This window comes from Corvus kubaryi, unplaced genomic scaffold (assembly GCF_017639235.1).
Source record: "Corvus kubaryi isolate FWS band 111438036 unplaced genomic scaffold, C.kubaryi_AGA036_p1.0 split3-37296, whole genome shotgun sequence".
Lineage (NCBI taxonomy): Eukaryota > Metazoa > Chordata > Aves > Passeriformes > Corvidae > Corvus > Corvus kubaryi.
The window spans coordinates 2,736,581-2,757,556 of record NW_024582086.1 but is presented as its reverse complement, the minus strand read 5'-3'; the positions used below and the strand labels follow the sequence as shown (position 1 = coordinate 2,757,556).

Here is a 20,976-nt window from a genome sequence, read left to right as displayed (position 1 = left end):
AGGACTTTTACTAAAGTGAATAACAGAGGAAATGTAGTAAACAATTCCAACAACAAGCTTAAAGCATTTCAGGAAAGGATAGACACAAAATGGTGAACCAGCATCAAGGCACATTCCCCTCAAGGGAACTCAAACCAAATGAGTGTCAGATTACTTAAACAAAAAAATTTTGAAGTTCATGAAACTGGCCTTACAAGTTTACAGACAGTTTTATTTAGGAATCAGAGACAAAAAAAAAAATCTAAGCTGACACGTTAAAAGCTTTTTCCACAATTTCAGACACTGAAGTAACAGTTCTGCTAAGAGAAGTCTCATCTTCAACACATTCACAAGGTACCAAAAGATACTAAGTTCTTGTCCTTAAGATAGGAAAACACAGTGCAAGATGTGAATATCCAGAACATGCCCTGAAGTTATTCCACAAAGAAGGAAGTACTAGGAAAGAGAATATTGCTTTGTACCTTTGTTGTAACCCTGTATGTGATATATGTCTCCATTGTGCACACATGTTTTTTGGGATCATCAACAGTAACAAAGAGGTCTCTAGTTTCCACATCCAAGTCATCATCCAGCTGCAGTCTGTTGAGGAGAGATGAGGAGGAGGCTGGGCTAGAAGTGTCCACGGGTGTGCCATTGGGCAGACTGAGATCCTGTATTGGAGAGGGGAAAAAAAAAATAAGGTAAAGCACAGTATTTTCAAAGATACCATGGACAAACTTCTCTGATATATTACAAAGGTTGTTTGTTTCAGCAGCTCCGTGGATCGCCCTCTTCCAGGACACCTCGGCAACACCCTGAAGTCTTCAAGCATTAAGCCGAGGAGAAAGCACATCACCACTATACCACCCCTAAGTCCGGCACAACCTGCTTTCTATTCATAAGGAAGTAGAGCACTGCTAAACCCACAGTTCCTGGTGAGACTGAGCCAGCCTAGACTGAAAACAAATTAGGTAGGTAAATCAAGAGACCTACTTATAAGACAGGTTTCAGGCAAAGTGGCAACAGTTCAGTTGCCTGGAATGCAGTCAGCTTTCACCTCTGGAGACTCCTATGATGGATGAAGGAGCACCTCCCCAGAGGCCTCCCATCCAGTCTGTTAACTTCCACACATGCCGACAGCAGTCAGAGCCTGAATTGTCCTCACTGCACTACAGAACAGTCACGGATCATACTCTCCCACACCATGTCCAGGCACACCTCCCTGTTGGGAGTTCTAAAGCAAAGGAAAACACTGCTTTTTCCTTGGAGAGGTCCTCATTCCCATTCTCCCAAGTCTAAGAGTATCATCCAGTGCCTAGAGAAGACAGAGGCTAAAAGATCCAGCAAGTGGCTATTTTAGGAAGAAAACCACAAATGTTTAGGAAGTCTGCAATTCCTTGAAACTGATCTGGCAGCACGGGAAAAAAAACCCACAAAACAACTTTATAGCTAACTTGGTACATCCACACACCTTCAAATCTCACACTTGAGTACAAACCAACTACTCTGTAACAGTGGTTATTGCACTTACATAAATATCACAGCAACTTAACATGTTCTTTGCTCTGGTTTTGTAGCAAAGGGAGCTCACAGTGTGTGACAAGTTGTACAATACATAGGAACATCAACAACAGTATTAGAAAGTCCTAAGGATCCATGGCTCTTTTTTTAGAGAAATGAGGAGTTTTTTTTGTTTTCATCTTTTTAATAGTAGTACAGGGATAGATTTATCTACAGAGTGATTTCCCTTGTTGCTAAGCAGAGAAACATCACTACAGCTAAACACCACATTAATTGAAAGTGTTTTACTTATACAGTTACTTCTTAGACCAAATTTCAAACAATCTGTAAGTGGCTGGACAAAATACATCATCTTAGTAAAGCAATCATGTATGGGTGAGACTGTCTCTGTTCAACAGTGCTCCTTTAGCCAAAGGTTCAGAATCACAGGCAAGAGCTTTGAGGTAAAGTTATTTACAAAGGTCTGCCTTTGATAATGGCTAAAAAGACAGCTAAATTCCTACCAGTCGTTGTCACAAACCCATCATGACAGTATTGGGATTTCATAGAGAGCCATCTGTCTGTTGCAGTACTGCAGAACCGTAGCAGCATTGCTCTTCGCCTAGAGGGCTGCCTTATGAAGTAGAGAAAATAATTGTTTAGCCTAGACATTTTCGGAAAGGGGGGATCTGAACTATTCTTTATTAATAGACAGGTTAGATACATTCTCTCAGCTAATGTACAGAAGAGCCTGCCAACAAACAGATGAAAGGTTTCAGATTTGACTGGCACATGAGCAAGACCAGAAGGCAGGCACCCAAACACTCCCAAGAGGGCAAAAGAGCAGGATGAGCATGACATAGCTTGCCAGCTCAGACATGAGGTAGACACCTGAAACTACACAAGCATCTGGCTTGGACTCAGCATAGGAGGAACATGTGTAACAGGAGGAAGCAATGTCACAATAGCTGAGTAGATAACAAGTTCTGTTGAAATTACACAAACAGAATAAGCAGTAGACAGGATATGGTTAACAACAGGAGATGGCTTCAGAAAATCTGTGGTTCAGCTAGACAAGAGAATTTGGCTGAACAGAGTAAAAAGCAAAGCAAACCTTGGGATACCACAGTAGCTGGAGACAAATCTGTTTCTGTTTCCAAAAGGAAAAGACAGCTCATCATTGCCCATGTGCAATAAGCATTAATGTACAAGTTGTGCCAGAACTGCAGCCAGTCAAATTCTAAGCTTCCAGTATGACAATTAACTTGCAGAAACAGCTTAAGCTTGGTTCCACAGGAGATCTCAAAAGCTTATAAGAAAACTCTTCCAAAAGACAGCTTAAAGAATATGATGGAATCTGCTTAAAATATGAGAATCTAGAGAAAGAACCAAAGATGCAGCTTGCAGCCAGCTGCATGAAGTTAGCACTTTCCTCACCAGTTCTGCTGGGAGGTAACAATATCATATGAGTATGCTTTGCACATTTTAAGCAGGGCAGAAGTCTGTGAAGGCTTGAATCCACTTCATTGGACTTGAATGTGTTCTTTTAGTCATGGGTCCCGTGGAATGTCTTGGGTGTTAAAGGCTGTGATAGTTCTATCTTGGATGAAACACTCCAGACTCAAGTGTCTCAAATAAAGTTTCTGTACCAGCAGTGGCTCAGACCAGGAGAGCAGCTAGCTGCAGTGGTGGGGAAAGGACAGATGATGTGTTACTGCGCTATACTGCCTCATCTGCAGGATCCTCCCTCCCCTGGCAACCACAGCTGGCATCATATCCTGCTACTTGGCTAGTTTTCAGTAGATGAAAGCCAAGTTAGAAGCTAACTATTTCTCCTCTTGAACGGGTGGAACCTCCTAGCTAAGTAAACTAGAAACTATGCTTATGGCTGCTGAACCCTCATTTAACAGTAGACAGGATCAGTTTTGCTGAAGTCTTACACTATTGCTAGAAAGAGGCAGGCTTTGAAGTATGACAGAATTCCCAGCAAGATATTTCAGGTTGTAATCCTACCAGCAGAGTGCCTGCCTGTCATGTTAATTGCCCCACCTTTCTTCCATGGGACCTGAAGAAATTTTTTTTTTTGCTGTTGTGGAAATGAGACTGAATCATTTGTGTAGGTCTGTTTTTACCACAGAGAGCAGAGTATGTTCTGCAGAGTCTATTGGGAAAGGAGATGGGCAGCCACCTGTGTTTCTACCTTCCACCTTTTTCTAACTATCATACCCACAAGCATCTGAAATACTGGCCAGTATTATCTGTTTTATATAAACAAGCTGGCAAGCTGTGTCTGACTTCAGTGCCAGTGGCTCATGCATCAGCTTCACCTTTAGTGCACCAAGTAGCTGCCCATCCATGTTTTAAGTACCTCTCTGCATTATTAGAGACCAGCACAGTCCAAGTCACAGCAGGTTTTGTCACAGTACCTGCTACTCACAGTGGTCAGTCTGCGATAGAGCTGAGCAGCCCCACAGCTGAGAGGAGGGGAGGCTGCTTCTGGCTTTGGGCAAGGTGGCATGGAGGACATGTTTTGTCAAGACATTCTTCGCTTCTTAGAGAGCATCCATAAAGATTTTCCCAACTTTTGAAGCTTTTTCTAAAGTAAAAAGCAAAGATCCTTAGTCTCTGTCCCTCACTGCCATAGTTTTGCTAACTGTTGAAGTAGGTCAGGTGAAGGTGTAGCAAGGCCTGGATCACAACCTGAAGTAGATAGAGTGTGACATTCAGACTTTCATGTTCATGAGCTACATACTAGGCTCTTGAGTACAGTTGTAAAACCACACAAAGGCAGGCCCTTCATGCATTCCTACGAATTTTCTAGAATTCCCCAAGACAACGGAATTTATGGATACATAAGTCAGACGATTTTAGCAGCACATGTTTGGTATCCTACAGTGCCAGGCAAGTAGGAACTAACTGCCTGTGTTGGAAATGCACCCTGCCAACTATGCAGGCTGCTATCTAGTAAGACTGCTTCACATTAGTTTGTTGTCTCACGCTGTCCAAACACCTTGACCGGCCAGCCTGCCCAGAAACAGATCTTAAATCTATCAAGAAGTTCACTCCATCCAAATATAAAATTCAACTGAATTTTTTAGACTAGAAGTCTGCATGTGAAATCCAAAATGAGTTGGGAAGTTTCCAGCTGTTGTCATCTTCTCCCAGGAGATTTTCCACGACTCCATTTACAGAGCAGTTGGATCCACATAAAGTAAAAACTTCAGGAGCTTGGTATTCAGTCTTCTGGATGGCAGCCTCCTCCCACGGAGTAGTATGCCAGAGAAAGCATCCAGGACTCAACCCTTGAATACTAAAAAAGGGTCTAAAATTCTGTAGGTATTGCTTTATTGTGAAGTGAGGACCATGGAGTCTTCTGCTGAGGTACAGGCAGCTAGTCAATATTACAGTTTCCACAAACTAAGTCCTAGTTTTCACCTATCCTGCCTGAGCAAGTGTACAGCTTAACCAGATGGCTTTGCTCTCTAAGCAGCAGTCTACAAGGAAGCAGAAGGCGTGGTTCAGCCAGGTCTTCCAAGCACACATGAACTCACCTCTGGAAAGGGTTAGCCTGAACCCATGTGATGTTCTGTGCCCATTGCTCCCATTCAACAAGTATTGTGTGACAGTAAGAGACATTTAGAAATGTTGGTGTTTATAGGCAAGAGGTGCACTTAACCCTAAATAGCCCTGCCTAACTTAGGGACCATAAAGCCAGGCCTGTACTGCTCCTAAAACCTCATTGCTTCATTTCCGAAATTCAGAGTGCTGTATATTTCCTCCTTCTAAAAGGTGTTCCATTGCTTTTTGCCATTCATTTCCCAGAGACACAACGACAGCCAGAGTTGTGTTAAGCGGACAACAATTCCACTCAACAATTGCAGCTGGTTTTTGGAACACTCTAATCTCCATACCTTCAGTACATGACAGTAAGTCAGAGAAGAATGGCAGCCAGTGACTGGAAGACTGACGTGGTTTAGACGTGAACATTCCTGAAGGCACTATAAAAGCTTACATGAACTTGGCTTTCACAAACCTGTTCACAGCACTCCAGGTCCCATCCCAGCAAGTTTTGAACGCAGGTATTTTTTGGACAGGTCAGCTCCATGTAGGAAGAAAAAGCACTTCTGCATCCTCCAGTACACCTAGATTAGCTCATCTGTGCACAGCATTCTATTAGAAGACCCCACTAAGCATCTGTTCAGTGAAATTTCAGTCTACACAAGACTATTATCCAATACCAGCTAGATAGAGAACAAGGGAAGAAAATGTATTTACTTTCCCTTTATGTATGGTCGGTTTCATTCTCTATCAGGCAGTAGCATCAGACTTTGTTTATTAGAAGTCACTTCTGTCTCTTGACAAGTCTGAGGTACTTGACAGTACCTTGCACTTGCTTTTGAGCAGTTAATTTAAGGCACCAATATGGGGAGACAGAGTGCAGAGAAGGGAGAATGCTGTGGACACAGAAGGGATGGAAAGAACAAGGCAGTCATGCTCAACTGTGTTTTAAAAAAATAAATCCCCATAGTTAAATGCCAAAAACCCTATTCATTTCCAGGAAGAATAACCATGTTCTTACACTGATGCACAAATAAGACAGTGCTAAGTTGTTGTTTGACAAGAACTGAAGAATTGTGATAATCAACTCCTAGGCTAGACCTACCCTCCTGGGAAAGGGTAAGTGGTTCTATGTGCCAGCTCCTGACATCCTTCTCCAGTAATGGGAAGGATGGTATAATTTATGTGGATGTACTTAAAAGGAACAAGATGATACCTTCCAAAGAGGTCAGCGGTTTCCATTATAATAATAATCTAAAATCAGACTGTAAGAGGACATTTTAAGAGCAATACAGAATAAGTACAAATCATAAGGAACTCCTCTTGCTCTTACCTTAAAATGTGTCAGTAGACAAGGAACAACGCTGAGTTTCTGAGGACACAAGCCCAAATTTTCACTTCTTAGCCATGGGGTATTATGAACCATATCTGTGGACTCTGCAGGGATGGGCAGAAAGCCCCCAGTCTAACAGGGCCATGCCTCATCTCTAAAGTTTCAGCAGTACAACTGGTATTTTGCCCATCTAACCAAAAATCCACTAGATAAGACTAGATCAATTTGCTCTCAGAATATTTTAAATAGGCGTCCAAGTACAACATGCTGCCAAGCCATGAGTCTGGTAACTTTGCTCTGGTGTTCATTTGAACTAATATTTCTGCTCTGTTGGTCAGAGTTGCCTAGAAACATGCTCCTCAGCATCCCTTAAAAAAATAAGAATTTAAGATGCAACAGCTAATCACGATGGCCTGCAGCCTGGTACCACTCACGCCTGGGAGCATTCTTGCATATACAGGTATCATACTTGGAACAGTGCTTCTTTGCATTTCAGCTGGACAGAGAAACACTGAAACAAGCTTCATAGAGGCATCACATGGTTGACACAAGCATTTTCCAAGCCTTCTCATGTAGGTCACGGGATTCTCACCTCATTTCTGAGATTAACAGCCAAATTGCATAGGACGGATTATTTTACTTTGTGGTTTGTTTTCCCGTAAGTCACCACAGTTAAGCTAAACAGAACAAGAATGTGGGCACAGAAATATTCTGGAAAAACACCATTTTCAGAAAGAGCTATAAGCTACCTCCTACCTCTGCTGCTAAAATCTTTAGGGACTCAGCTACAATATGGCTTAGCTTCAGCATTCCTGTGCACCACGGCAAAGGCAAGTGTCACAAGAAGGTGTGAAGTACCTATCTGTTCATATAGTCTGGCTGTAAGTCTGTCTTCTCACAGTCCATAACAGGCTGGCCTCTTTCCCTAGTCTGGAACGGGAACTGTGCAACACCACTCTAAACCTAAATGTGGTTCAGGTTAGACTCTGAAAATGATGAATGTGAGTGGCATCTCATAGATGTTTTATGACAATTAAGACAAGACTTTCAATACTAGTAATAAGCCATGTTACTGTGCTGCTCTGTCCATGAAAGGCCAAATGCCTTCGAAGGCCAGGCATCTGGAAGATGATATGGGCTATTATTTGCAGCAGGCATTAATTAGGCAAAATGTAAAGGTATACGACATGCTTTTGACTTATTAACTGCCACGAAGCTGACATGTACACCCCCATATCCTTTGAACAGGAAAGAAAGCACAAGGAGTAACTGCAGGATTGCCATAGCTTCCTTAATGTGGTAAACGTCAAGAGGTATTTTAACACATCCACAAGATGAGCTGTTCTCTTGACATAAGATGTTCCAGATAAAAGGTTAGCTCTCACATCTGTTTTCAGAGCACTTGAATCCTTGCAGAAAGCTACATCTATCTTCCTAAGGAAGATGCCAGGCTGGCAACTGTCCAGCACAATTAGTTCAGTTAAGTTTAAGCTACACAAAGTAGTACTTATGACCTGATGGAAAGCAAGAGAGTTTAAGATTTCAGCAGACTTGGATGCTCCATTAGAAGAGCCATAGATTCTTTCTACAGTTCTCAGTAGAAGGCACCAATTCTAGTCTTTCTTCAGAGCTCAAAGGCCTCCACAAACAGCAGAAGCTACATGTCCTTAGAAACATTTAGAAAATAATGGAATTTATGAATCTCCTCTAGCTCTGTTAAGTTCCACATCTGTATGCAAGGATTTTGTTTCAGTAGTATTGTTTGTTATATGGATTCTGCAGTTGTGTGCACAGAAACACCAAAAACCATTCTAACATGTTAAAGAGCACCTTGTTAACGAACAAGCCTAACACACCCAGTGTTTTGTTTAAAGCTTCATTTTCAGAAGCTGAGCTCTGACTTTAAATAGCAAAGTAGCAGCCAGGATTTCAGACCATGAGCAGGAAAATTTGAGTCCTGCATATGACTAAATCACTTCCAATCCAAGAAACCAGATTTATATTTGATTACAGATGAAACAGCTTATTAAGCTTGTCCAAACTAAACTGCCTTCTCCTAGAGACATACAGTTCTGTGTTAAAGCTCTGCAGACACACCATGCAGAAGTTTGTTTTTTTCTGTTCACTCTCTAGAAGTAGGTTTAGTTGCATCTGTTATCTAGGTACCCAGTGTCACCAAACTGTTAATTTGGCCTTGGAGAGCAAACAGTAATACGCTCAGTTTTTTTAATGTGGACAGATGCAAAGGACTGGGGAGAAACACAGAAGAAATAGGAGGGAAAGACGTAAGAGGGCTGGAAAGCACTGTAGTATCCTGGTGAATATTTCATTTAAAAAAGACAGAATATGCATACACTATGATGTGAGTTCCCTCATGCTCTCTGTTTCAGATGAATTGCATTAGCTTTCCTGATGCAGACCAGTGAAGACTTCATGAGAGCAAGTCAGACTGACAAGGTATCACTGTGCAAGTAACGGAGGCAAAGATACATAAGAGGGGAGTATTCATGTTTACATCTCAAGCCCTGGAAGAGTTGGAGGAGTGGATTCTTGGAGAAGCTCTCAGAGTTAGTTTATGCAGGTGCAATTAAAGTGATATCCCTCTATTACATTCACTGATACACAAGACATTTTCCAGTAGAAATCCATTTGCTCTCAAAGGTACAAAATAAATGAAGTGCTCACCTGTTGGAAGAAAAAAAACCCAACCCTAAACCAAAACCCACACAGTATGACTGCTTCAGTCCCTGCTTCGAGGAGAAAAACTGAGGAAAAGCAGTCACACAGTATTTCCTCAGTAAGAAAACTATCTATAGAGACTGATGGACTTGAGACCTACAGACTAATCTATCTAGAGGAACACCTTTTAGTTGATGGTCTAGGCTTGCCACAGCCACAAAGGTATACAAAAGTTATTTAGCACACATGGCTTTAAGTGAAGCATACTGATCCAGGAGCAGGCTAGTCAGCACACTGGAAGTCAGCATACAAATTGTGAAGAGGTCAAGATGATCACTGGCAATAAATGACATTGATTAAAAATTTCCATAGATTTTCTGGGCAACAATCCAAAACCCACAACTTCATCTCGTCAATACTGAAGATTTTCACTCAATTTGCCTTATACTAGCATCTAAAAAGCTACAGCAAAGGCAACAGTTCCACACAGAAAATCATGGGTTTGAGTACTGTCAGGGTAGTCTATCACTTGACATTCCCAGATGCCAGCGCTTTCGCCACAGAGTTAGCTGAAAAGTGCCTGCTGCTAACCCCATCTGCACCGGTGATGGGGAGGAGGCTTCCCTGCCCCTGAGCAACACCATCTGCAATGCATTCCTTTTCAAGGAATACACAGCATCATTCAAGCTGACTGGAAAAGTGAGGCAAACTATACAGGAAAACTTAATGGCAGGGGAGTTTTATCAGACTTAAATTCAGCATGAGATCAGAGGACAGATTGATAATCATGACGAAAGCATGCCCTTCATTGCTGTAAGCCTTCCATCACTAATAACACTATAGACCACTACATCAGTAATACTATTGATCACTCCAAGACAGGAAGAGGTTGTCATTCTCACAGTAGGGTCTGCTCTCTGTAATTTGAGGCATAAACTAGAAGCAAGTTTACATTTTACATTCTCCACATCGTCCTGCAAACCAGAGTACTACATATTTTTGCCATGTCTTTGCTCCCACACACTTGAGTAGTAGTCTTCAACCAAGATACCTAAAACGACAAAGCAGAAACCCGCCTTTAAGGGTTATAGACACCACCACTTTCACTTCCACAGTCGCATCTTACCTACTGCTTATAGCTTCCTAGAAGCAGCAGTGTAGAAGCTCCAAATGTGGCTGACAGTAATGCTCTCTAAGAGGATTTATGCTTTGAGGACCACTCTGACCACAGCTCATGGCTAAACTCTTTCCTTGACTGTTGTATAAACTTCAGATTATTGTTTTTATTTTCAGAACCATTTCAGCTAGTTCCACTAACCATATTCCCTAGGTGCTTACCCTGATAGATACCTCTTGATTTCAGTGAAATATCTGGTGAAGAATAAACAGTTTTGGTATTGTAACATCACTTACAGCTGAAGGCAACATCTCTTTCGACCCTTTGACCCACCCAATTCAGAAAGGAGAATTTTTCCCATAAATTCATCTGTCAAAAAACAGAATCACAGAATGGGCAAGGTTGGAAGGGATCACATTGGGTCATCTGGCCCCATCTCCCTGCTCAAGCAGGGTTAACCTAGAGCATGTTGCACAGGATTGCATCCAGACAGTTTTTATACCTCTAATGAGGGGGACTCCACAACCTCTCTGAGCAACTTGTCCAATGCTCCATCTATCGCACAGTAAAGTTCTTCCTCAGAAGAACCTCTTGTGCATCTGCCTGCCCACTGGTCTTTGCCCTATTGCTTGGCACCACTGGGAGGAGCCTGGTCCATCCTCTTGACACCCTGCCTTCAGATACTCATAGACAGTGATGGGGTCCCCTCTTGGTCATCTCTTGTCAAGGCTGAAAAGCCCCATCTCCTTCAGCCTTTCCTCATAAGAAAGATGCCCCAGTCCCTTAATCCTCTTTGTTGCCTTCTGCCGGACCTGCTCCAGGAGCTCCATGTCCTTCTTGTACTGAGGAGCCCAGAACTGGACACAGCATTTCCAGGTGAGGCCTCACCAGGGCTGAGTAGAGGGGCAGGACCACCTCCCTGGACCTGCTGGCAATGCTCTTCTGAACGGAGCCCAGGGTACCACGGGCCTGCAAGGCCACAAAGGCACTGCTGGCTCACGGAGAGCTTGTTGTCCAGTAGGACCACCAGCTCCTCCACAGATCTGCTTTCCAGCAGGTCACCCCCAGCCTGTGCTGGTGCCTGGGCTTGTTCTTCCCCAGGTGCAGGACCCTGCATTTGCCTTTGCTGAATTCCAGAAGGTTCCTCCCCTCCCATCTCTCCAGCCTGTCAAGGTCCTTCTGAAGGGCTGCACAGTACCCTGGGGTATTGGCCAGTCATCCCAGCTTTACATTGTCAGTGACACTGCTGAGGAGGCCCCTGCCCCTTCATCCAAGTCACTGATGGATAAGTTAAACAAGACTGGGCCCAGTACTGAACCTTGGGAGACACCACTAGGAACAGGCTTCCAACTGGACCCTGATTATGACCTCTGGGATCCGCTGTTCAGCCAGTTCTCAATCCACCTCCCTGTCCACTCATCCAGTCCACTCTTCCCGAGTTTGCCTATGAGGATGTCGTAAGAGACAGAGATGGAAGCCTTGCTGAAGACAACATCCCTCCACTCATCTATCCAGGTAGCTGTTTCTTCACAGCAGGCAAATCAGGTTGGTCAAGAATGATTTACCTTTAGTGAATCCATGTTGACTACTCCTAATCACCTTCTTGTCCTCCCTGTGGATAAAGACGACTATCAGAATTAGTTGTTCCATCACCCTTCTTAGGGATTGAGGTGAAACTGAGTAGTTGGTAGTTCCCTCTAGGTCTCCCTTCTCACCCTTTTTGAAGGCCATTTAGGCTGGACTGGCTCTGGAAAATGCTAACTCATTAAAATAATTACAGCTTACTAATTTTTTTCCATCTTCAGTTGGTAATTGCAGTATTGCTAGTAGCTACCTTGCTGTCAGTTACTGCTTTAGTAACTGGAAAGAAACTGTTCCCCTTTGTTTTTCAATAATTCGCTAAGAGTAACTTTACACAGATTTTACTTTATAGTTTTAGATGCCATGGAGTTCAGACCTTTCTTCCCCATTACATCCTAGTGATGGGAGCAGTTTTCCCCAGCCACAAGAACTTGGATATCTCAGCTGCGCTGGCACCCAGGCTCAGGCAGTCAACTCAGTCACAGCTTAAGGAGTCAGTACAGCTCAGCATTTAAGATCTTGCTCAAGGTCAGCAGAGAACAAGTCTCAGTAAAGTTATTTCTGAGAAATACACAAGATAAAATGCCATTTTTAATAGACTTATTAAAAGTCTTCTGCAGACTTAAAGCACATACAAGTTACAATCTCAAAGATGCACTTCAGTTGTGGCAAGTAGATTTTCTTGTAGCAGCACTAAGTCCCACCACACCAAAAGAGCTCCCTGCCTTGTCTCCTGACCTCCTTTACAGAAACCAGTCTCTCAACTCAGAGCAGGAGCAGACTGGCTCATGTGACTGCCAGACCATCTGTTTAAGATACCACAAGCACAAGAATACACCACAATGCTAGAAGACACCAGCACAACAGTTTGCACATTAATCTAGGAACCAAGGTCTCCCAGATGAGTCTGTCAATAGCAAACCTTCATTCTTCTATTCTCTGCCCTTCCCACCTTCAATTACAGGGACATGCTGCCTGAGGCACTGATAGTAGGAGGAGGCACCCACACAACTGTGATAACAGAACTTATCAAGTAGTTATCCCATTCCATCCATGAATGAGCTCAGAAAGCATTCAGCTACTTGGGTAAGTTTAAGGCGCTCCAGCACAGGCAGCCCTGAGGATTCCTTCTGACCACCAAGCATAACTTTTTCCACCACGGCTGACAAGTTATTGCCAAGCCTCATCCTTCTGAAATCCATCTGAAGAACCAAGTTCCTCTACATATGCTCTGAATATGTTTTCCATACTCTGTCTCGTTATGTATGAAGAAATCCTGTTGAAAAGATTATTAAAGATGTGCAACACTGAATTCAACCTCAAAGTATACACCCCTCGCTCCATTAAGCTGAAGTAAGAACCACAAAGTAATAATACTATTATACAGTAGAAGCTATGTTTAGCTTTATCGGGAGAGATTGAAAATGTAATGGTACTAAGATAGTTATGCTTATGCAAGTGTTTGTTCCAACTTGCTAGCTAGCCTTCATCTTGTTCAGAAGAGAGGTGAATTGCCAATTCAAGAAACTCGCTGTAGTTATGTTTCATAAAGAGACCACTGAGTTTTACAACAGTACTAGAGCATCTATGGTGCAAGATACCATGAAAGCACCCTTCCCCATTTCTACAAGTGAAGGCAACTGTAAGTAAGAGCACCAATGTCCTCTTGTGTGTTATAGTTTGCTTCTACACCATCAAACCTCAGAGTGGCTACAAGGAAAAAAAAGACAAACATTATCTTTTCAGTAGGATACTGTGGTATTAACCTATCCAAGTGGTATTACAAGTCTGAGAGATGAATAGCTACAGAAAGCAGCTCTAGTCACCACTATAATGAAAGACAGGAAACTGGCTTCAGCCAGCAGCTTGACTGTGGATAGAGCACTGATGACATGCTGAAAGCCATGCTAGGTTTAAGTAAGATCTTTTAATCAGAATAGAAAAGAGCATGCACACACACTGTGCAACAGGACAAGAGACAGCAGTTCCTTTGAACAAGATGACTACCAAGCTCAGCCTTTGAGAGCTGATGGCCTACTTAGGAAGCATGTGGCAGACAACTGCCTGTACCTAGAAGCTTTCTGGCCTAGGAAACACAGCTCACTCCTGTCTTCAAAAAGGATACAGGGAACTACAGGACAGGCAACTTCACCTCAATCCCTGGAAAATGGTCAAACAAATATTAGAAACCACTTCCAAACACACAAAGCACATGGTGATGAGAAGCCAGCAAGGACTTAAAGGAAGTCATGCTGAACCAACTCAATGCCTACCTGCGATGAAGATATCACTGGGCTGGCATGCAAGAGGAGAGCTTAAAACAGTTCAACTTTAAGAGGGCTTTCAACAAAATCTCTTATAACACAATCCTAGACAATCTGATGAGGCACAAGGCAGACAGATGTACAGCAAAGTGAACTGAAAACTGGCTGAACCGCTGAGCTCAAAGCATTGTGATCCCACAAATTCCAAATGGTGTACATCATCAGAGAGAACTAGGGCCACTACTGTCTTAATACCTTCATTAATGACCTAATGATGGAACAGGGTACATCCTCAGCAAGCGTACTGAGAGTATACAACTGTACAGAGGGCTTGATACATCAGATGCTTGTGCTGTCATTCAGGAAGACTTCAGCAGGCTGGGGAAATGGGCTGTGGGATACCTCAAAAAATTTAACATGAGGAAATGCGAAGTCCTGCACCTGCCAGGAGCAACCCCATCCAGCAGTGTATGCTGGAGGCTGATTGACTGAAATGCAGTTTGGCATAGGGAATGAAAAAAACCTTCACAGACACTGATGAAAAAGTTGACCAAGAGCCAACAACATGCCTCAAAGATGGCAAACAGCCTGGAGATAATAATGCTCGGGAATCTTATCAATAAGGATAAATATTTGATGGAAGGGTGTACAGAAGGAAGTGATAGACTCTTTTTAGTGAAAATTAAAATACTGTAAGTTTCACTTAAACATGACAAAGATATTTTACTTTGTGGGTGACTGGATGAAGGAACAGGATGCCCAAAGAGCTGTTCAAAAAACAACTTCACAACATCCTGGGCAGCCTGCTCTATCTGAGCCAAGAGGTTGGACTAGACAATATGAAGAACTGCCTTCCAGCCTCAACTTCACTGTGACTGTCATTTTTGCATCCCTGTAGATAGGAACAGAGATCAATCCATCCATATTGGCATTGTTTCCCAAGTTCACCAACTTCAGTTTGACTTTCTGCAGTCTTCGGTCTTTCCCACAACTGAGAATTTACCTCCAGCTTCCTTTAAAAAACAATACATGGTGCCCATCTAGTCAGAGAAGTTCTCATCTAGTCAGAGATGCCCATCTAGTCAGAGAAGGAAGAAGTTTGTATAAGCTCAGGCAGATCTATTTTAAGTTTTCAGATTATACTGCAAACTGGTTTCATCTGTGGGTGGATAAAGTTAAGAGCAATAATTATAAAATAGCAACCAAGGAGGCTGAAGTAGAGCTTCAGACTCCCAGTACATTTTTTGAGTTGGAGAGATGCCAGGCTTTCAGAACAAGTACTATGTAACAGCACTCCAGCAAATGCCAAGTATTTCTATTTGATCAGGTGCTAATAAGAACTCTAGGAATTCACCAGGGTGGTAACTTGGAAGCAGAGGAGCATGCAAACAATAGTTTTCAGTTAGTAACCAGAAGTTTGCACTAGGAGTTTTAAAGTCCATCTCCATGAACTAGCAAATTCAAGCTATGCATTCACTGCAAGCCTGGTATTCCACATCAGCTCTGCGACCTGCTTGATATACTACATGAAAAACAGCCTTGAAGCTCCCATCAGCTGTATAGAGTTAACAGAGGTAAACGCAAGGTATGCAGACTTTCCAAGAAAAAAAGCTGAGAAAGTTACAGGTAGCTGGCCACAAATACAGTGGTCAGAGATGTAGTACAAGATGGCCAGTACAAGCAGTCAGAGATGTCTGAAAAAGGACAACACAGTCTGAGTCCTAGGACAGGTGGGATATGAAAGCTTTTGGAGCCCTTGGCAAGAAATCAGTGAATCAGTGGTATGAATCAGGACTCTTGTCAGATAGCTGCCAGTCTCAAGGCAGCCTGTAGCAAGAACAGCCAATACTACTTAGTTAGGAAGATACTCTTATTAGATGATACAAGTCTACAGGGACCACAGCTAGACGACAGCGGAACTACGCCATACAGAACACTTGCTTTCTAACTCCGCACAGCCTAGCACTTCCAACTCTTGGCAGCAGCCTATTAAATCTGCACAGCCTCAGGAGGGCTGAATCTGATTCTTCACACAGCAAAATACCATCTACTTCTCACCTCTGCTCTGAACTCAGTAACCTATTAATACTGCCTGTCTCCTCACTGTTGAAGTGTTTGTCCTAGCGCACAGAGCAGATTTGCTAACAAACCTGACAAACTTGTGCACTGGAGTCAAGCAGTCATGTGCAAGCAGAACTTCCGTCTTTTTTAAAAATGAAAAGGCAGAGAGAAACCCACAGACACTTCCCCATTTTTCTTGCCCTCCTCAGCAGAGGATCTGCCCTGAAAACCAGATCTCAATTAGCTTGCATGTGTTCCAAAATCTAAACCAGAAAGACCTCAGTTTTACAACTAACTCTATGACTAACCCTGCCATGCAACTTGAGGATTTTTTTTTGTGCTGCATGTTTCTCCTCTCACCTGATGTTAAAAAAACCCAACCAAATAAAAGGAAAAAAAACCCAAAACACAACAAACATGGCAGCACTCAGGTTCAGCTTTAACTGTCTCCTTATCTGAAAGCTAGCAAGGATGAAGGGAGAATAAACTCAAAGACACGGTGGTCACATGTCAAGACAATGTTTTATGAAATTAGATGTTAGGGGAACAGAAAGATCTTTGTAGAAACACATATATAAATGCTTTAGAAACAAGAATCTACAACTCAAGTGTTTCATGTTTCCTGCAGCATCACTGTGAAAGTCAAGTACTTAGCTAAAATGTCCTTTCATTTAAAAGGTAAGATGCTATCAAAAGTCAAGGCGTCCTGGTCCTAAAACTATCACCCACTACAAGTCAGGATGAAGACAACAAAAGCTCTGCAGCCCTCTTCTTACGATTTGGAAAACTTGAGACTAGTCTACTTAGATGGCCTCAGTAAACAGCACAAAAGATTTGCCTTCCCATTCCCATGACCTTCTGCTCTAGTAGCATTAGCCACTGTTCTTGAACAGCAACCTAAGGTTTATGAGACTTTAAAGTTACACAGGCTCTGAACTACTACATTATTCCCATATTTGAATCAAAATCCAAAAGGAGACACACAGGCAGGTGCTTCTGTCCCCCAGGTTTCCCTGACTCTGAAGTGGTGTTCTTACTCAATGGATCAAAAAAAGTAAGAAAAGCATGCTTTAAAGAATACAAAGCACAGCAGAGGTTCAGCCACTTTAAGCTACACATCTGTGGCAGTGAAAATTGAAGCACCTTATGGACAGAAAACCTCCCTTTACTTCTGAACTTTCTCCACTCAGAGGATTTCACACTTAGGTGTAGCTTGCAGCAGACTTTAGGAAGTATTTGCTCAGAGAAAATATGAGGAACTCAGAAAAAGCAAATTATCCACTTCGTGGTGATGGGCCAGCTATCGTCACTAGCCCTCTTCCCAAAGGGATATCCTAGTACAGGTCTGGATATGGAGAATTGTCCTTAAAGAATCTGACTCAAAGACACTTTGAAGCAGGAGACTTCGACCAAAACTTGTGCAGTACCAGTCTCCACCAGACTGTCCCAAAAGGCCAGAGAGAAGATTACAACAGCTCCTACTCAAGAATCAATAAATAACAACTGCAGAGCTTTAAGCCTAAATCAGACTTGAATGCTGACCTCCCTTTGTTACTCAGTTATTGAAGTTACTCAGCACTGTTATCTGATTAGTGAGCCAGTCTCTCAAAAGATCAATAATCCACCATCAGACACTAAGATTTTTAAAATCAACACTGGAAGTGTGAAGGCCAGGCTGGATGGAGCTCTGAGCAACCTGGCCTAGTGAGAGGTGTCCCTGTCTACAGCATGGGGGTTGGACTAGATCATCTTTGAGCTCCCTTCCAACCCAAACCATTCCATGATTCTGAGACTGAGACATACAAACCACCCAAAAAGTGGTTTTACCAGTTTATCTCCTCTTACCATACTTCCTCTGTTAGACTACACAATACACACTGCAAGCATTGCCTTAAAGCTAGGAACACCTGTCTACTGAATTTTTCTTCTAAGGTGGGAAAGAAGTTAACACTTTTTTTTTCTTGCCAGTGTGTGAAGTATTAAGCTGAAGAAGGGACATCCCATATACAGCAGAGCTGTTGATCTCCTTCCATCAAGAGGATAAGACACTTGGCTTTTTCTGCTAATTCAGCTAGAAGGAAAAAAAAATTATATTCTCTTCCTACTGGATATCCTTTTATTCTGCAAGGATCATAGCCTACTGCCATTTCCAGGTCAAGCACAGAACTGCTCTCAAGTCTAAACATCACTTACCACAGCCACTTTTCCTTTGCCAAGTGCCTAGAACAGGATGGCACTACATACAGGGTACGGGAAGGTGGATTTCATTTCTATTGCTGACGGAAAAACTGGGCAAGAACTTTCCTACTTATCAGATGTTAGCTGACCATAGCCCGAGGCTAGGGAGTTATTTCTGCTCCCAGGTTGTCAGGAATACTGATACACTTCTCAAAACCTCAAAGCAGTAGAGAGAAGCTTGCTTGCACTCCAAAAGCAAAGAAGCTCTTCAAGACAACTGAGGAATGACGTTATAGGGTGTGAGTAACTCCTCAGAACACTGCTTCTCACCAGCTATCTAGCAGTGTGGATGGACTGTGCTAAGAGATGCAGCTCCTCAGCTGCAAGATTTGTGACGGCAGCTGCCAATTTCTACTGCTACACGTTTGCCACACAACAACCTAGTTACATAATTAAACCAATCTATCACAGACAAAAACCTCCACAATTTCTACCCCTGCCTTAGTCACATACCCTTTTCTCAGCAGGTCACCAACTCTGACTAATTCTTTAGATGAAGGCATAAGTTCCTGAAGAGAAGGTAAGCCTTGCTTCTCACTAGAGCAAGAGTGGGCAAATGTTCATGGAAAGGACTCCTTACATGGGCAGGAAGAAGTGCTGAATCCCTACATCACAGCTGCACACAGCAGATGGTGAAATATGGAAGAGGCCAGGCTACCTTGACTCACTCTCCTGTAGCATGGGAGTGTATCGGGCCAGATACTGCTGACGGCCTCAAGGCTTTTGGAGCCTAGGGGATCCGTTCTCCCAGAAGCAGCTCCATACTTCCCAGGACAATAGCCATAGAAGAAGCACTTCTTGCCACCAGCAACTCAGTAACATCTTGCATGCACAAACCCGCTGTGCCAGAACTGCTTTCGAGCCCGTATCACCTCTTGCAGTTTTTGCTCCCAGGAAATCCTACCTTAAAAATTTCAGGAAGTCTTATCTACAGAGATACCAAGTCCTTGCAAGTGTAGCTAATGTATCAGCAGTGTTGTACTGCCACTACCGAATTATCACCACGGGGAAGGCACTTCACAGAGTTCACTAGCGTCCTGTGAACACATGCCAGAGCTAGGAAATGGAGAACAGACACAGATACTCCTGCAGAGCACCGTTTGCATTAGTGCTGGGAAGAAGTGAGCAGGAGTTCAGCCTGAAAAGGACAATCACAGACAACTTGATGATAAGGAAACAATGCCAGCTCCAAGCCTTCCCGTGAGGGCTTAGAGGAAGGAGACAGGAAAGGAGCTGCAGCAATTCCTGAAAAATTTACATCTATCTGTGGACGGTATGAGCCACAGGCAGATACAGTAAGTAAAATATTGCCTCTCGCAACCCTCCGGTGACAGCGCGACCACCAGTGTCCCAGCCGGTCCCTCGCAGCAAGGGACACGATGCCTTTTTCCCCCGGAGCCGCTCTGGGCTCTTGCAATGGATGTCAGCAGCGCCCAGGGCTTCATCTCCCCGCGCGGAGACGAAGCCGGGAAAAGGGATGTCAAGAAAACACACACACAGCCCTTCTCCCTGCTCTCCTTCAATGCAGAGACCCCTTCAACACCAGACGCCCCCCTCAAATGCCGTGCCCCCTTCCCCCGGGCCGTACCTTGTCGGCGATGCTGCGGGGCAAGAGCAGGTCGGGGCTGGGGGTGAGCGCCGGCCCCATCTCCTCGCTGCTGGACGTGGCCAGGGGATGCGGCATCTCCCGCAGCGACTTGGGCCCGGAGGACGGGAGGGGCTTAGGGGCGCTCGCCGCACCGCCCGACATCGCGCCGGGGCCGGGCAGCGACCGAGGCAAGGAGGGAGGGAGCGGAGGCCGCGCCGCCTCGGCGAGAAGCTGCGGGGCCGCGGCCGGAGCCTGCCCGCCACCGCCGCGATACGAGGAGGCGCAGGAGGCGGCGGCTGCGGCGGCGACAGCGGAGGAGGAGGAGCGAGCGCAGCATCCGCCTGCGCCGCCGCCCGCCCCTTTCCAAAGCGCCGTCCGCGCCACCTGCCGCCCCGCTCCGCCCGGGCCGGCCCGGACCGCCAGCGGAAGGCGCGGGCCGCCCTGCCCGGCGGCGCGGACAGAGGCACCGCCCTCGGCAGCCACCCGGCGGAACGGAACGGAACGGGGCGGCCGGGGGAAGGCACCGGGTCTGGTGGAGCCCCGGGCGGGCCGGGGGAAGGCATCGGGTCTGGTGGAGCCCCAGGCGGGCCGGGCCGAGCCGAGCCGGGGGAGGCACCCGCGCCACCGAGCAGCCCCGCGGGTAACCCCGGAGTGCGGCGGTGTCGCTGCACGCTGTCGAACGGCGGGTTAAGTGCCAGAAAAGTAATGCAGCTCCTCGGCTTTTCCAGGCTCAGTTCGCCGACCTCAAACTACGCTCATGTTTGAAGGGAAATTTGTAAACTGGCGGGTTGCGGTGCAGGACCGACCCCAGCCGGGCACAGGAGGGGACAAGGCCCGGCCTCCGGGACTCCCTCACGGTGGGAATGCACCGCAGGCAGATACACTGGGAGATGTCTTGCACGCAAGGCCTGCACAGAAACCTGCTTTCACTGATGCCATGTGTTTACGTTTGGCACAGAGATCTCACGTTGAGAGATCTCGAAGTGTAGGATGTTTCATCGTGCTGAAAGGAGCTGAAAGATACACCAAGACCTGTAGAAGCGATCCATGCCAATCTGTCTAATAGCATGTATCCATT

The 20,976-nt window shown here is 44.6% G+C and overlaps 1 protein-coding gene across 2 annotated transcripts in view; it reads right to left on the bottom strand.

Moving 5' to 3' along the window:
- The window catches only part of SNX30 (sorting nexin family member 30), a 67,805-nt gene extending 47,616 nt beyond the window's left edge, over positions 1 to 20,189 (bottom strand). The window contains exons 1-2 of one of the 2 annotated variants that reach the window (XM_042015249.1): positions 19,899 to 20,189; positions 462 to 650 (exon numbers count right to left, since the gene is read on the bottom strand). In XM_042015249.1, coding sequence (XP_041871183.1) covers positions 462 to 650; positions 19,899 to 20,060 — 351 coding nt within the window. In that variant the 5' untranslated portion in view covers positions 20,061 to 20,189. The remainder of the gene's footprint in view (positions 1 to 461; positions 651 to 19,898) is intronic. The other variant, XM_042015247.1, reaches the window with a different exon arrangement.
- Positions 20,190 to 20,976: the final 787 nt, after the last annotated feature.